Source organism: Podarcis vaucheri (assembly GCF_965113315.1).
Source record: "Podarcis vaucheri genome assembly, chromosome: 6".
NCBI lineage: Eukaryota > Metazoa > Chordata > Lepidosauria > Squamata > Lacertidae > Podarcis > Podarcis vaucheri.
The window spans coordinates 40,256,423-40,273,124 of record NC_138764.1 but is presented as its reverse complement, the minus strand read 5'-3'; the positions used below and the strand labels follow the sequence as shown (position 1 = coordinate 40,273,124).

At 41.4% G+C, this 16,702-nt stretch overlaps 1 protein-coding gene across 1 annotated transcript in view; it reads right to left on the bottom strand.

The window, feature by feature from the left end:
* PIGK (phosphatidylinositol glycan anchor biosynthesis class K) overlaps window positions 1–14,426 on the bottom strand; it is a 99,498-nt gene extending 85,072 nt beyond the window's left edge. Inside the window, exons 1-4 of the mRNA XM_082227299.1 lie at window positions 14,277–14,426; window positions 12,019–12,072; window positions 11,329–11,420; window positions 1,182–1,317 (exon numbers count right to left, since the gene is read on the bottom strand). Of these exons, the coding sequence (XP_082083425.1) occupies window positions 1,182–1,317; window positions 11,329–11,420; window positions 12,019–12,072; window positions 14,277–14,375 (381 nt within the window). The 5' untranslated portion in view covers window positions 14,376–14,426. The remainder of the gene's footprint in view (window positions 1–1,181; window positions 1,318–11,328; window positions 11,421–12,018; window positions 12,073–14,276) is intronic.
* Between the last annotated feature and the right edge of the window lie 2,276 nt (window positions 14,427–16,702).

Here is a 16,702-nt window from a genome sequence, read left to right as displayed (position 1 = left end):
TAAGAGATATGCCTAGGGTCAAAACTTTATACCTGTGCCCAATTATAAACAATGGGAAACCCAACATCTCATTTCCTTGAGGAACCTGAAAACACCAAAGACATACCCGCCCCATTGATTAACTTTTCAATTGTCCAGAGTGATTTGGTGTGCTAAAACATTTTGTTATCAGAGCTCATGAAGTGCCTAAAGTACTCTCATTACTAAATAACCCTCTCATTTTGTATGAGAGTTTGAATAATCTCCAACTTGCTCATTATGTTGAAGAATAGCTCTGCAGCTCAAGAATATACACATTCTCAGCAAGAAAATCCAATTCACTTTGGAGTTATTTCCTCCCTAAGCTCTCTTCCCCCTGCTTCGAACCAAGGCAGCATTAAGACTTCACACTGGTGAGGAATTCCTTGAGCAATGAAAATAATTATAATCTAGGCCTCCAATTCTAAAACACACGAAATATATTTTAAAGCCTTTAGGCTTTTTTATTATTCCAAATACAATTACAGGATTATGAAATTTACACCTGCCTGGTCAGCTAAGATGAAGACAATCAATTCCAAGTGACAAGCATTTGTAAACAGCCAGAAAGCAGACTCCCCCACCATCTCTCTTTTCAAGCCATTAAAATGGCAAAGCAACTAGCACTGGTATATGTGGGTTAGGAATCTTGGAAGACTTGTTTTCAAAATTGGTATAATATGGCCTTGGGAAACCCATGCTTCATTCTCAAGCTCTATTACCTCCGTTATGTTAGGAAATGTTAGCAAAGTTTAATAGACATAGTTCAAATGTCAGTGTAAAATAATACTTAGCAAATGCTACTTGTTCTAAGCACTAAAAAAAACACCCAATTGTTAATAAAGTGTTATAGATTTTCAACAAAGCAATGCTGCCATGCAAGATAACAGAACTGTTACTTCCCAGTATCACATATTGGTGATACTGTTGATACAGTTCCTGAAGCAGTGGTTCAAGATTTTGAGGGACCAAATGGTAGAACTTTATTTCAACACATACCTAGTGGCTCTAGAAATAATTCCCTCTAGTTTCTTGACACAAACGGACCTCCCACCCTTTGAGCAGGCAAACTATCAATACACACATGTCCTCCTCAACCTATTAGTGTGTCCCAGTTCACCAAGTTGGCAAACACTCAATTCAGGATTTTTTTCATACTTTACCTCATAGCTTCGGTAATCCACTTCCACGTCATCTCCATAGACATTCAGTTCCATGTTTTTGTGACTAAAAACAGTAGCTGGGCTTGGATTTCGTGGGTTGCATGCCATATCATCAGCCAGCATCAAGACTATATGGCTGGTGGAAAAATAAAAGAATTTTAGTTATGGCCAAGTCATACATGTTGTCAAACTGCACAAGGTGGTTGCAACAATAAAACGCTGTCAATAATTGGAACACCCATCAAATGCACTCTAGCTGTTAAAAATTCAAAGTGCAAACTGCCTGCTTTGAAAGGCAACTTATCGGTTTTTAAATCCTGCTTTATATGCAAGACTATTTTGTGACTAAGCAGACACACATAGAGAACCAAAAGCAACGTTGAGAAGTTAATAAGGGTAATGTTATTTCGACAACAAAGGACAAGGTGCTCAGTTCCATTTCAATCCACAAAAACTAAAGGCAGTTTAGAAATTGTTTCAAACGCAAATAGGTGCTAGGTCACCCTGAAAATGAATCTGTGCAGATCAATCAGTTGTGTTTGTTCTGCCTATTGGTCTTGTCTCGCTTAGTCACTGCAGTATCATTAGCGCAGTACCAACACAGGCAGGAAACAAAACTCAACGATGGAGCATTGGCTCTGCATGCTTAAGGCTCTGGACTGAATCCCCGGCTCCGCCTTTTAGATGGACAGACTAACCAGATTTACATTTCTCAGATAGCTTCAGGAATGAACAAGGAAACCAAAGCACATGTCCTGGCTGGCCACAAAATGTACATTCAGGTCCCTGCGTGGTAACGGGCTACTCCTACTCCAAGTAGGCTCATTTAAACCAATGGACTTGTTAGTCTCAACTAACTCAAATCCGTTGATTTCAGCAGGTGGAATTCAGCATTGCATTCTTCCCATCATTTTCTCTGAACAAGCCTCCCAGCTTGCCAGACAGAACGATCCCCTATCCTCCACCCACACATGGAACTGAGGAGCCAATTTTGGAGAGCAGGGAGGGAAGAATGAGAAAAGCTAAGTCCATGAGCAAGGCCTTCCACTGATGGGAGGCCGGTTAGGTGAATTCTGCCCAATATTCTGATACAGTCAGACACTGCCTCCTGTTTGTTTCAGTTCAACTTGTCTTAAATACAAATCATTGTACATAATTATCCTCTATTCCCCTGCTTCTATTAGGCAACAGCTATGATGTGCAATCCTTTCCTTTTGTGACATCTTTCACTTACAAAAATTCAGAAAACTGCTATTCACCCATGACATATGTGAAATCCCAAATGTGATTTAATTATAATTCTATTATGGTATGAATTAGGTAAGGTAAAGGTAAATGGACCCCCGACCGTTAAGTCCAGTCGCGGATGACTCTGGGGTTGCGGCACTCATCTGGCTGAGGGAGCTGGCATTTGTCCGCAGACAGCTTCAGGGCCATGTGGTCAGCATGACTAAGCCGCTTCTGGTGAACCAGAGCAGCTCACGGAAATGCTGTTTACCTTCCCGCCGGAGAGGTACTAATTTATCTACTTGCACTTTGAGGTGCTTTCGAACTGCTAGGTTGGCAGGAGCAGGGACCGAGCAATGGGAGTTCACCCCGTCGTGGGGATTCGAACTGCCGACCTTCTGATCGGCAAGCCCAAAGCTCTGTGACCACAGCACCACCCGCATCCCCATGCATTAGGTAATCATGTTGAAAATTGTTTTATTTTAAAACTATTTTTAATTTAATAATAATAATGCAAATCATCATCCCCATTCCCTTCCTTCTAACCAAAAGCAGTTTAAGGGACTTGGATAATTTAGAAAAGTAGGGCATCTGCTTTATGCACCAAAGGTCCCAGGATGATTTCCCCCCCCCCCCCTTCATTGGGTAGAGCTGGGAATGTTGGTTATTACTCAAAAGATGTACGGTAACTATCATAGATGCAGTGGAGGCTGCTCCTTTAGCGCAAATGGGGCAATGGGGCACTGCCATACCTAACTCTAGTCTCCCCTCAGACATTCTGCCTCCACAGGAGGAGGATTGGGACACAACTAGAACTAATTGTCTCCCACCTGCCACTGGCTCTGGTCCACCTACCACAGGTCACGTTTCCTTCTAACCTACCAGTCCTAATGGGGACCAGGGACCACTGCATACATGGTACTGAGCAGGGAGTATGAGCTGACAAGCAGAATATGAGCTAGTCCCTGATTGGTGTGCCAAACCTGTTTGCCTCGGTCATGATTTGGCCAGGAGACAACGGGTTGATCTATCAATATCCAAATTGGCTGACTGCAAGTGACAATGCAGGCTACTCTCCCACTGCTACACAAACACACATCTGGTCTCACCCTCTGCTGAAGGGGAATCCTCAATTTGTGCAGACTTTTTACCTCTCCAGCACTTTCCCCTGTCTAACACTTTTCATTTTCTTCTTTCGATTTACTCCATCGCAGCCAAGGAACACAGGTAAATGTCACCAACTCAGCCACATCTGTTTTGGCTTGGAAAACATACCATCACCCCCAAAAAGCATTGTCTGGTCTAAGGGAAGCTACCTGGCAAATGGCTAAGCTTGCAGACTGCCCTGCCCTCCCCCCCCCCGCCCAGACTAAGAATGATTGACATATGCAAATGACAACTCTATGCAACTTGGTCCCACTTGATTGCTTTTGGATGTGCATAATACTCAGAAAAGGGGACTTGCAGATGTTCATAAATTTGGGTGGGATTGTTCCTGAAGTATGACATTGCTAAACAGACTGGGGACTTTGCAATTAGGGAAATAATTTAAGTCTGCTAACGTAGAATTTATTAAGCTGAAAGACGTGTCCAACGTTGTACCATCCTATTATCTACCAAAGAACAGCCATTATCATTGTACTGAATATATTCCCAATGATTAGATGCAATCTAATTTTATTCTGCTGTGTTGCATAACAGAAGGGGAGGAATACATACTCTGGAAAGTGGGAGCACAATGCGGTGTGTCAACAAGCAAAAAGCTTGTTTGTAACTAAAAATCATTTTCATAACTGCTTTTATGGCTAAATGGCAAAATGGGTTTCCTTTTGAAGCTCTAAAAAACCATGCATTTCTTCAGGCTGAAAGTCTTTTTTCTTAAGTAATAATAAACACTTTCAACAATCCTAATAAATTATATTGTTAAAGAACAGTATTGTTATTGCTTATCACACATACTTGATGTCCTGTTTATAAAAAAGTAAATACAGGTTGAATTTATCTTTGGTTCCTGATGACAAGTAAGTGAGCTGTGGACTTAACACTGCCACACGCACACAAAGAGACATCTTTGGTCAGGTTCTACTCCCATCAACTGCAACCTGGCAGCAGCCATTACATCAGGTTGTACTGGAGGAGGGAGGAGGAGGGATTCACTCCTTCATCACAGCGAGAAACCAGCAACTTTTTGTGCCTCCTCTCCTTGAACTTTTCCACTTGCACTGGTCATCAGAAAAACCTGCAAACAACTTGAGTTTGCTTAGTTCCTCCTCCCTCCCAAGCCATTTGTCCTGTCTTTTTAGATTGTAAAGCCCAAGGGGCAAGGGCTGCTTTTGTTTTTTAACGGTCTGTGTTTCTTTCTTGCTAAAGAGCAAGATATTTTTAAAAAGAACTTTGAACAAATAAAATAAACAAATGTGATCTTTTATCTGCTTTGGAATCTGCCATTAATTTCAGGCACTGTATCTGTTGGCTTGTACTCAGTCTGTGTTGTGTTCTAGTTTCTTGTGCCTTGTTAATGGCTCCTCAGTCAGGCTATCAGATTGAAAAAAGGAAGCAAAAGGCCATCTAAAACAAAGAGGACTGGGCAAGATCATAAAGGTGTCCAGACTCGGGGAAGTGTTTTATTTTACTTTGTGTTTATTGGCTTGCATGAAGGAAAAGCTTTGCTTAGTCACTACTTTGGATGTGGAACAGTCATGGAAGTAGGAAGGGTTTCGTCTGCTAGACCTCGCAACCTACCTCACAAATGTACAATAAATACATTTTTCTTTAAATACCTTTTTCTTTATGCAATGATATATGGGCCTGAATATAGCCACTAGACCATGACAATGTGTTGTTTAGTTAGCAAGCCTTGCTGTCATCAAGAACTAGCTTCAGACCTATTGCTTTCTGAATATGCACAGTAGTTGGTGATAAGATTCTAGACATGAGACATATTCTAGACATAAGCTTGAACCTTAATACATGTGGACAGAACTCTGCTCATTAAGCATTGGTTTGCCAGCCTCTCTTCTCCACTACACCACCACTAAAAAGGCACCCATTGGGGCTGGGACACACACACAAACGGGAAGCTGAAGGGGGGAGACCTTTGGGTATAGGGCAGTATAGAAAATAAATATATACATACATCATACATACATACAAAGCTACAGCAGTGGGAGGGGAGAAGTCAAGAAAAATAAACAGAAAGGAAAGCAACTTTCTTCTCAAAACAGTGTTGGATCCAAGTTACTATTTGCTCACTATATTTGTATGATTAATTTATGACTAAAAATTATTTATTTCTATTTCTATATATATGAATGAATGAAATATGTGCATCTGCTTCACTTTACATATTCTAATAGAGCCTTTCCTTTCTCAAAAGTGCACAGATAATCAATACAGTCACAGTTATTAACTCCCTAATAACTTTCCACAGAAAGATATATTGAAATTCTACATTATTTCCCCTCCAAAAACATAACCACTTAAGCACAGTAAGCTGTTCTCAGAGCAGGAAAATGATAAATGTGATAAAGCTTTCATGTTTCAAAATAATAACTCATAGATAAGCCTCCAATATGCTCAGTTTCCATATATTTCCTTTTAAAAAAAAAAGAAATTAAAAAATGGAGAGGCCAGGAACACTCAACTCTCATTATAGCTCCGCATAAATAGCATGGAATCTATGCTAATGAGATAAAGTATGCAGATACAAATAGAAAGGGGCATAATTAGGCTCCCCCCAAAAAGATCCTATATTTTTTATAACCACATAATTTGAGCAAGCCAACTATGAAGCTTATCACTACATGCAGATGCCAGGTTGGACGGAGGTCAATGTCTGGAAGTTGCCTTCGCAAGCAAGACCAAAAAATTAATTAACACCTCTAAATGTTGGCCAACAATAAGCTTTTATCATACTGATTTTGAATGTTATTGCTACTTTGGCCAAATTTTCATGTTCATTTTCCAGATGGCGCAGTCATTTCAATCTCTGATTGACTCAGAGTTCTAAAGTGCAAGGCAGCGTCTTCAGGGCACACCAAAACTCAAAAATCTTACCACATGGGGTGCACCAGAAGTGTTCGCACACACAAGAGGAATCCTAGTTTAAGAAGAGAATCCAGCCTTTTGAAACACCCACGTGTATGTCACTGCTTAGAGCCAGTATTGGGCGGCCAATATCTGCAATCTGGGAATTGGACTGGACTAAACAATGTTTCATAATTAAGGATCTCATCCAATTACATTTAAAAGGGAAAAAATTAATGATTGTTCTTTTAACTAATTACCCTATTAAAATGATTACTACAATATTTCAACACAGAAGACGATTTCAGACAATGTAATGTGTTAATGAGCCAACAGTTATAGAACTTATTGTTCAGAAACTCATCTTACGCTTTATGCACACAATTATGTCATTGTTTTCTGGATTAATCAATCCAGAATTAGTGTTTTCCTCATCCCACTTCAGCTGTACATGCAAACAACCAGGCTGAAATACACAAGCCATTACGAGAATGTTTTTGGCTAGGGCCAGATCACCAGGTCACGTAACACTTCTTGTGCCACCATCTGATAACCTTCACAACAGAAACACTCCTGTGACATTCCGGTTTGGACATCATTAACAAATAATCCTTCCTGGGGAGGGAGTTCCAACTAATACCCACATTTTTCAATCTGGCAGTGGTGGATTTACTAGCTAATCCAATTAATTATTTCAGCCTTACTGAAAATGTTAAGTTGGCGTATTTCTCAAAGCCAAAGGATGATTCTTCTTTTTTATTTTACATGGTTTTACACCCATCTTTTCGACTAAAAGACAGAAAATTAAAACACGACGTAAAAATTGGCAGCTAGCTGCTGAAAGAGGAAACAAACTGCACTGACAGCCACCTGAGGGAAAGGCTGTTTTTGAAGCAGGGTGTCTTCACAAACTTCCTTGAAGACGGATGAATGCAAACCTTGAAATAGGATATTCCATAGGGGGTATATTATAGCCCAGGGTTAGCCAACATGGTGCTCTTCAGATGCTGTTGCACTTTCACTCCCATCGTTTTTGATCACAGGCGTGCCAGCTCAGGCTGATGAGAGCTGGGAGTCCAAAAACATCTGGAAGGCACAATGTTGGCTAAAAATGGTTTGGGGCAGTGTGCTGACTACCAAGGAATCCGACCAGCATCCCTTTTGTGGGATGCCCACCTGGCGAGGTGCCTTTGTCTCCCTCAGTGCTGATTTTCAGGAGTATTTCACAGACATTCCTCTTCACCCAGGCACCTGATAATTAAAAGATACTGTTCCTTGCAACCCTGTAATCAAATGTCTTTTAAAAATGTTTATGATTTAGTGATGTATTTGTAGCCCTGGACTCCTTCAGTAGGCAGTCCGGTACATACACTGAACAAATAAAAATAATATTTGTAAAATGATTTTATTTCACTAAATTTGTATACCAGTTGATTGTAAAATAGAATAAAAAAGACTCAAAGCTGTTTACAAAAGGATAAAACCATAACATCAGGAAAAAATTACAACGCATTAAAACACACACAGTTAAAATACGGCTCACATAATTTGGGGGCATTGCATTGCAAGTTTCTCTAGGATCGTACTACTGAAGATAACAGCACAACATGATGTCCTGATTCACACTGAAAACTGTATTCCGAACTGGAGCGTCTCCCTAAGCCTAAGGAGACACAAGTGAAGCTGAGGAAAGGCAAGATGAAGGTGACTTTCTGAAGAAGTCAACAGAGCTAATTCATGCTGCCAGGCCTGAAATAACTTATTATAGTGAGTGTTCATTTTGAGTTTAGAGGGTCCTCCAGCATAACATCTGCCTTTTTATTTTCTCTTGCAATCCAATCCTAAATATTGTTATTAGCCTGCAAGTTCAGCGGGGCTCACCTTCTTCTATAAGGCATGCCTAGTCCTAATGTTGGACTATGACCAGGAAGACCAGGTTTCAAAACCCCGATAGGCCATGAAGCTCACTGCGTGATCCGAGCCAGACACCAACACTCAGCCTAACCCACCTCACAGGATTGTTGTGAGAATAATATGGGGGAGGGGTGAGCCATGAACACCACTTTGTGCACCTAAGTGGAAAGACGGGATACAAATGCAATAAAAAATAATATAAGAGGAGGCTCAAATCTGATTCCCACTTTTGAGAACTGCTAAAATATTTTACTTTCGCACGCACACACACACACACGAATATGAAAGCCCTTTTGGAGCTTTGGTATACTTTTTTCAATAAAAAGTAGGTGACAGTTTTCCCATCCCCATCCACCAAGTACTCACTGTTTGTTTTTATGAAAACGCCCAAGTCTCTAATTATACATCAGAGCAAATGTGTAATAAAAAAGGCTATTTTTGTAGCAAACTTTTGTAATGCAAAGAAGAAGATAAGATTTGTGTTTTCGGTGGATACAGGTTTAAGAGGATGGGAGTGAAGAGGAGGAAAAAGTCCTGGGGGCAGGGAATCAAACTGCAGAATTCTAAATGGACACAAAGCAGGACGAAGTAACAGGACACCAGCATTTCATCTAGAATAGAATATTCCACCAAAACGTTAGCTGCCACACTCCTAAAGAAACAGCACCCTGTCATGTTGCTACCAAGGAATGTAGAGAATCTTCTAAACATAATTAAAACGAGGCCATCAATTCTGCAACCTTATGGTCACTCTAAAAGGACAAAACCGAGGCTAAAAATCAGTTTGGGAATTTCCCACAAGAGCATTTTGAAGGAAAAACAACACAAGCAGTTCCAACAAGATTTGCTCTTCAAAAATCTACCACACCAAATTCTCAAAATGATTTCTGGAGCCAGCAGAGTTTGGTGAACTCTGCAGAAGTCAATGCTGAGACATTCGCAGGTGTCCGCTACATCTTGTGTGGATGTTATAGAAGAACATCTCTGGACTGTGGACTCTAACAATGACCAGCCAGCCAGGGCTGGGAAATTTCAAAACAGCAGGCTAGAACACAGGGAAGGTGTAAACTCTAGAAATAATAAGACATGCAAACAGAAATAAACAATCAACACTGTATTCCAGGATATTCCATTGTATGTCTCCACTCCATCCCGTTTTCTAGTTTTTCCTCTCATGAGGCAGTCAGCATTCTGTGACCACTAACCCAGTTCTGTTCTTATTGAAAGATGGGTGTGTGAATGGGTGTACCAAAAACACACCAAACAAAGGTGGAATTTACACACATATAAAAACCGTTCTGAAAATGCTTTTTTTTTAAACCGTTTTTAAAAATACATTGAATTTTCCATAAGGATGGCCATCACCATCTAGTGTCACCTTACATATTGCACTTAAAACACACTTAAAACGTGTGTTTTTGCAGCTGGGAAGCTGAATTTGGATTCATAGCTAGTATAAGGTCTGAATTGGGATCCAAGTGCCTAATGCAAATCCTTACCCACAACACTACACTAGTCCTTCTAAACAACACAGGAAGTCATTTTCACAATGCATATGTTGGTGACTGGCAGGCTGACATGTCACAATGAAACCACCTGCAAATTGTATTGATGGCTGTCAGGGTCCTTTGTTAATTTTTTTGGCTGAAGAGATGTACTAGCAGAATCAGCACAAAGGGAACATAATGCATCTGAAAGGAAATACACATGAAGCAAAGAACTGACAAATAGTCTGTTAAAATTGGGAAAGCAGAGAATCAGATGGCAGCAGAATCATCCAAAAGGTGAGAGTAGGGTTCAAAAAAAAATCCCTTCTGGGGGGGGGGGGAAATGTTATATGGAATTTTCAAGTGATCACACCTTTTCACACAGTGCCTTTGAAAATCCTTTGAACCTTCAAAGATCTCAGTAGGAATGCCTCAGAAATTCAGCTGTAGCAAGTAACACACTTCAAAACATGGGACCTATTTGGTCTCCTTTGAACATGCAAACATGTCTTTGTTAAAAAGAAGCAAGCATTCCATTTAGTTTAAGACCCTGCTGATTAATCATTTGATGTGTTAATTAAGATAAAATCTTTTTTTAATCAAGGCATACTAAAAAGGCAATGTGTTTTCTGGAAAAGTTAAAGTCAAGTATAGCCACATATATTTAGCAACTACATACTTGATCTATGGCCTATTCCTACGTATCTATTGTAATTCTATGCCAGAAATGTAAGGTTGGAAGTGACTGAAAATCAGCCTACTCAATACAAAATGAGAGATAAACCATACACTTGGGTCGCAAAGCCTTTCCTTTAATCCAGACTCCGACATGTTTCAGTCCCAGCCACCTCAGCTGATGATCAGCTGGAATTTAACAACTGGAAGTCCATATTCTGAGCATCCGGAAGGTCACTAAGGGTCAGTGCAAACATAATGCCAAAGATCTTTTAATCATTACGAATAAATTATAAGCAGGCTATCAGCACCTCCAGTTTTCCCTCCTTCCTGGAATAAGTTGGACCTACGGTCTTAACATCTCCTTAGTCTTACAACTGCAACTTGTTATCTTAACCATCTACAAAACCTAACTATGCTAGAAAACCTGGTTAGAATGAACCATAGTTAGCACCCGTGGACATATAGCAGCAAGCAAGGTGGGCACAGACAACATCAGAGCCTAATAATAATAAAAAATGTTTATACCCCAGCCACTCTGGGCTTCCAGCAAAATACAAAAAATAATAAAATGTCAAACATTAAAAACTTCCCTGCCTCTCTGGGTACTGGGGTGGGGGGAATGTTATCTGGAATTTTCAGGGATGTTTTCTAAAAGTTGTGTAATTCTTTTATCTCCCTGACATTTGATGGAAGGGCGTTCCACAGGGAGGGCACCACTGCTGAGAAGGCAGACTGACCCCTTCTCTCCCCTCACCCCCCAATTTTACATTTGTCTTAGTACTTTAAAGCTGTAGACAACCTCCATATTTTCTTACCTATCAGGAATGCCTAGTCTCTTGACACTTCTGTAAACTGAAAGGGTATTGGCCACATGGCGGTAGTTAAACCAGAATCGAGACGTGCACACCTAAAAGGGTCAGGAAAAAGTAGGCATGTGTGGATATATTTATGGTTAGAAAACAGTAGAATTAATTCTACAGCCATAGCCCCACAAAACTATATGAGTGCAGAAGGAAGAACTGTGCATGCAGCCAAATGTTTCTTTGGAGCTTTCACCAGATGCTTCTTATGATTCAGCAGCAAGCTTCATTTTGAACTGAGAAACAAATTCTGTTTTCAGTAGCAAGAGGCTGCCATAAGAACTCTTAAAAAACCCAAAAACCTCTGCTCTGTGTGCAATTCTCCCATGTGCACATATAGACTGAATACATGATTCTCCCATGCCACTCTGGGTACTGTGGTTTAGGCTAATATGAGGGGCATTTTTTCTCATTATGTTTTATTTTTAAACAAACAAATACTAGTTACAATATTTTCATTAGAATTATTTATGCCCTTCAGAAGCTTAGTGGATATAACATTTTGGGATGGGATCCAATCGTCTGTCCCACCCCCCACTCCCACGTGCAAGCAAAAAGCATTTCCATACACCATCAAAGTGGCACTATTTTGGAATATTTGTGCACATTGATCATGGGGAAGTGGATAAAAATGTAGAAACTTACCAAAACTGCCCAGTTGTTTGTATGTCCACTTCTAAAAAACTGTTCTGCTTGATCCTGAAGAGAAAACAAACAAAATAAATGCAAGAAACAAACTTCCAAGAACACCGATTGTTGCTGACTGCTTATTGATAAACAGGAAGGATTTGTGCCACTGCAGTTTGCCACAAGAACCAATTATGTGAATGCTACAAAATCTAACAGTAGCTCCAAATTTTTACAAACAGGACTACAGTATAGGAAGTTCCAGGGTTCAAAATAAAATACCTGAGCAGAACTGAAGTAGGAAGCCAGTTTGATTCACAAGCCAATTTACCTATTTTAAACTGGGCCAGACCTGAAGATGCTTACTGCCAGACTACAAATTATATTCACTGTAGAAATTAGGTTGTTTTAGGCTTGGAGGAGAAAACTGGACAATAAGCAGAAAAATAAGTCATTGCTCCTGCCTCAGTGTGCCTATGGTTCCCTCCAGCTTTCTCAGCCTGTCTCCACAGGTGCCTTCAAGTGTTCTCAATAGGCATTGCTCAATTACACATGACTATGTTTCACACAGCAAGTGTTAATATGAGGACGACTCTCACACAGGTTGCTGCTATTATTATTCCTATTTCATATATGAATCACTTCCTAAGAAGCATCTTGAAGCAATTTCACAACACAATAAAAACATATATAAAACAATTTCATATATAAAATCAGTTACAGACCATTACATCCATAAAAACTATTTCAAATCAAATACAGACACCAACTGGGGTATCTCCACACAGAAGGGCTGTTGCAAGTCTCCCACAGACCTCCAAAAAGCCTGTCTGGCATGTAACTTGGGCAATTCCAAGATACCCACCACACTAAAGGCCCAATTCTAACACTGTGTGGAGCAGGCCTCCTTACAAGCTAGTATCTGCAGGATGCCCTCTCCTGTAAAGCACAGTGTTTGATTGGATATGTAGGAAATGAGGCAATATTTTAGGTATCCTGGCCTTTATGGCATACCCCCAAGCATGTGCAAACATTCTCTATCTTACCGTTTCAAAAAGGATTAAACTGACAAAGGTGAGGTGTTTTCAGTGCCATATGGAATCTCCACACTCACAGATAGCATACCTTCAAAAGCCAGGTGCTAAGACATATGCCTAGTGATATCACTGCCTATTTTTCATTGCCAGCCGAATGAAGTGGCTTAGTTCTGGATTGGCCAATATGTTTTGGTCAGCTGTAACTGAGGAACATGTCTGTCTGTTCTGGTTTGATTTCAATAGGCTTTTAATTTGCTTTGTCATGCATTTATAGTTTTAACGTGCAAGTGCCTGTGCTTGTAAACCACCAGGGCATAACAAGTGATAAAGGGCAGTATAGAAATTAAATTATTATTATTATTATTATTATTATTATTGGTAGACAAACGTGGGGGAGATATTATCCCATCCTGCCCTCCTTGCGTGCTCTCTGGAAGTAACAGGATGCTTGGTTTTATTGACTCCCAAGTCTGATCTGGCAGGGCTGTTTTTACCTTGTTATGAATATCTACACATATGCAGAAAAGAAGATTGAATGGCTGGAACAACTTCCATAGGGGAAAAGGCTATGTTTCCTTGTTTAGGCACAGTACGAAAGATTTAGAGTTGCACAGGTGAGCATGAGCAACTGAGTGGCTAACCCTTGCCTTGGCCCCCCTGAATGCCTGCCCCGTCCCTCTGGCAACAGCAGCGGTAAGGATGAGGTCCAACAGGCCTCATCCTTCCTGCAGCGCCTCCAGAGAGAGGGAGGAGCAAACAAGCTGAGGCGGCAAGGTGTGGCGATGATCAGTCCCACCTGTTTACTCATAAAATGCAACCCACGACCTCGCTGGGAAGACTAGGCTGGGCTGGGCTGGAGGACGTCTCCAAAGCCTTGATCCACAACCTGGAACCGAACCTGCTGCAACTGGCTCTGGTGCGTGCGTAGGAACTGTTCCGCAAAGGTGTATTTCCACAACCAGAGGTTTCTACTGTACTTCTAAAGTTGTGCTTGCTTTTATTTCGCTTTTAACGTCTTCTTAAGGGACGATTGTCATCCCTGGCAAAAGGCTCCTGGGTTACACAAAGTCACTCATAGCAGCAAAGAGGACACACTGGGAAAGGAAAGCTCAAATGCTAGTTTTAAATGAAATAGAAGGGTCAGGGAGGGGAAAGAACCAGGAGCAAATCCCTTGCGCAGCCGCGCAGCTCAGCTCAGCTAGCTCAAGCCAGCCGGCCCCCCTCGCCCCCGTCGCGTACCTGGATTCCGTCTGCGATCGCTAAACTACAGCAACCCAATAAAAGAGATATTACTATTGCTGCAGGAAGACTACACCGAGGCACGATGGAGGCAGCCATATTAAGCAGCTCTGACGACCAGGAAGGAGGAGGAGCCTTGGAAGCAGCCGGCTTTGCCGCGCCTCCTCTTTTTAAAGGTGGCGACGCGCTCTTGCCCGTAGCAGATCAGTCCGTGCGAGAAATGACCAAGAACTCATACAGTGACCACTACTAATGAAACATATGTTGTAGATACTTTCCACATATATTGTGCTATTTTTGTGATATACAAATGACGTGAGCAAACTTGGTATACTTATTTGTGTAACATTATTCTTGTTTATAAAACCCAGTAATAATAATAAAGAGAAATGATTCAGCTTTCGCCTCAGTGCACGGCTAAGAGTTGCTTATTTCCAATGACTCTTGGTCATTGCGATTTCCGACTAGGATAGTGGGAGTTATGGCTCAGTTGGCTGTAGTTGAGTGGTCTAGAAACCCACGTGTATATAGGGTTAAAGCCCTGTAAACGCAAAGTCACTCTGCCTGGGACAAGGATTTCTCTCTCTCTCTCTCTCTCTCTCACACACACACACACACACACACACGGGGTTTAAGCAAACTAATTTCCTGCTCACTGGTGCAGATGCAAAGCATTCCACAACGAAACTATGACGGTACTTCAGCCCGATCCAATGCAGGCTTCATCAGAAGGCAACGGTGTTGCAGTTAGCTAATGAAAGGCATAAGTTATCATAGTTTCCCCCCACACACACACACACACACGGGTCATTGGAAAATCGCTGAGGGTTTTGTCAGCTTCCCCCCTCCCCCCCCAAAAAAAGAATCCTGGGAAATGTAGGTTACCCTTCATGGGGCTACAGTTCCCTGCACCCTGCTGTCAGGAATCTAGTGATGGGATAACATCCTTCACCAAGCTTGAAGCATCAGGCCAGATTATGGGGGCCAGGGCATAGATAAAAAGGTGGACCTTCCACATCCGTCTCCAAAGGTCTGTTTTGTATGAGGAATACTGATGACAGCCAAGAACAACACATAAACACAACCTCTGGTGGAATTGCAAATCTCCAAAGCATTACAGGAGATGAGTATAGCTTTACCAAGTCCGCTAGCTAACTAGCTAGCTAGCTATTTATTTGTTTACAGGTAACTCTCCATTTGCATGTGTTCCCCTTCATGGATCACTGCCTTGCCGTGGCGAAGGGGCTTGAATAACTCAGAGAAGCTATGAGCTATGCCGTGCAGGGCCACCCAAGATGGACAGGTCATAGTGGAGAGTTTTGACCAAACGTGATCCACCTGGAGCAGGAACCGGCAAGCCACTCCAGTATCCCTGCCAAGAAAACTCCATGGACAAAGACGACAGGCATATGAAAGTTATGACGCTGGAAGATGAGCCCCTCAGGTCGGAAGGCATCCAACATGCTACTGAGGAAGAGCGGAGGACAAGTACAAGTAGATTCAGAGCTGATGAAGCGGCTGGGCCAAAGCCAAAAGGAAGCTCAGTTGCGGATATGCCTGGAAGCGAAAGGAAAGTCCAATGCTGTAAAGAAAAATATTGCAAAGGAACCTGGAATGTAAGAACCATGGACCTGGGTAAGTTGGATGTGGTCAAAAATGAGATGGCAAGAATAAATATTGACATCCTGGGCATCAGTGAACTAAAATGGACGGGAATGGGAGAATTCAGTATCTACTACTGTGGGCAAGAATCCCGTAAAAGAAATGGAGTGGCCCTCATAGTCAACAAAAGAGTGGCGAAAGCTGTACTGGGATGCAATATCAAAAATGATAGAATGATCTCGATACGAATCCAAGGCAGACCTTTTAGCATCACAGTAATCCAAGTTTATGCACCAACCACTGGTGCTGAAGAATCTGAAATTGAGCAATTCTATGAAGACTTACAACACCTTATAGAAATGACACCAAAGAAGGATGTTCTTCTCATTATAGGGGATTGGAATGCTAAAGTAGGGAGTCAAGAGATAAAAGGAACAACTGGCAAGTTTGGCCTTGGAGTTCAAAACGAAGCAGGGCAAAGGCTAATAGAGTTCTGGCAAGAGAACAATCTGGTCATCACAAACACTCTTTTCCAACAACACAAGAGACGACTGTACACATGGACATCACCAGATGGGCAGCATCGAAATCAGATTGATTATATTCTCTGCAGCCAAAGATGGAGAAGCTCTATACAGTCAGCAAAAACAAGACCTGGAGCTGACTGTGGCTCAGATCATCAGCTTCTTATAGCAAAATTCAAGCTTAAATTGAAGAAAGTAGGAAAAACCACTGGGCCGGTAAGATACAATCTAAGTCAAATCCCTTATGAACACACAGTGGAAGTGAGGAACAGGTTTAAGGATTTAGATTTGGTGGACAGA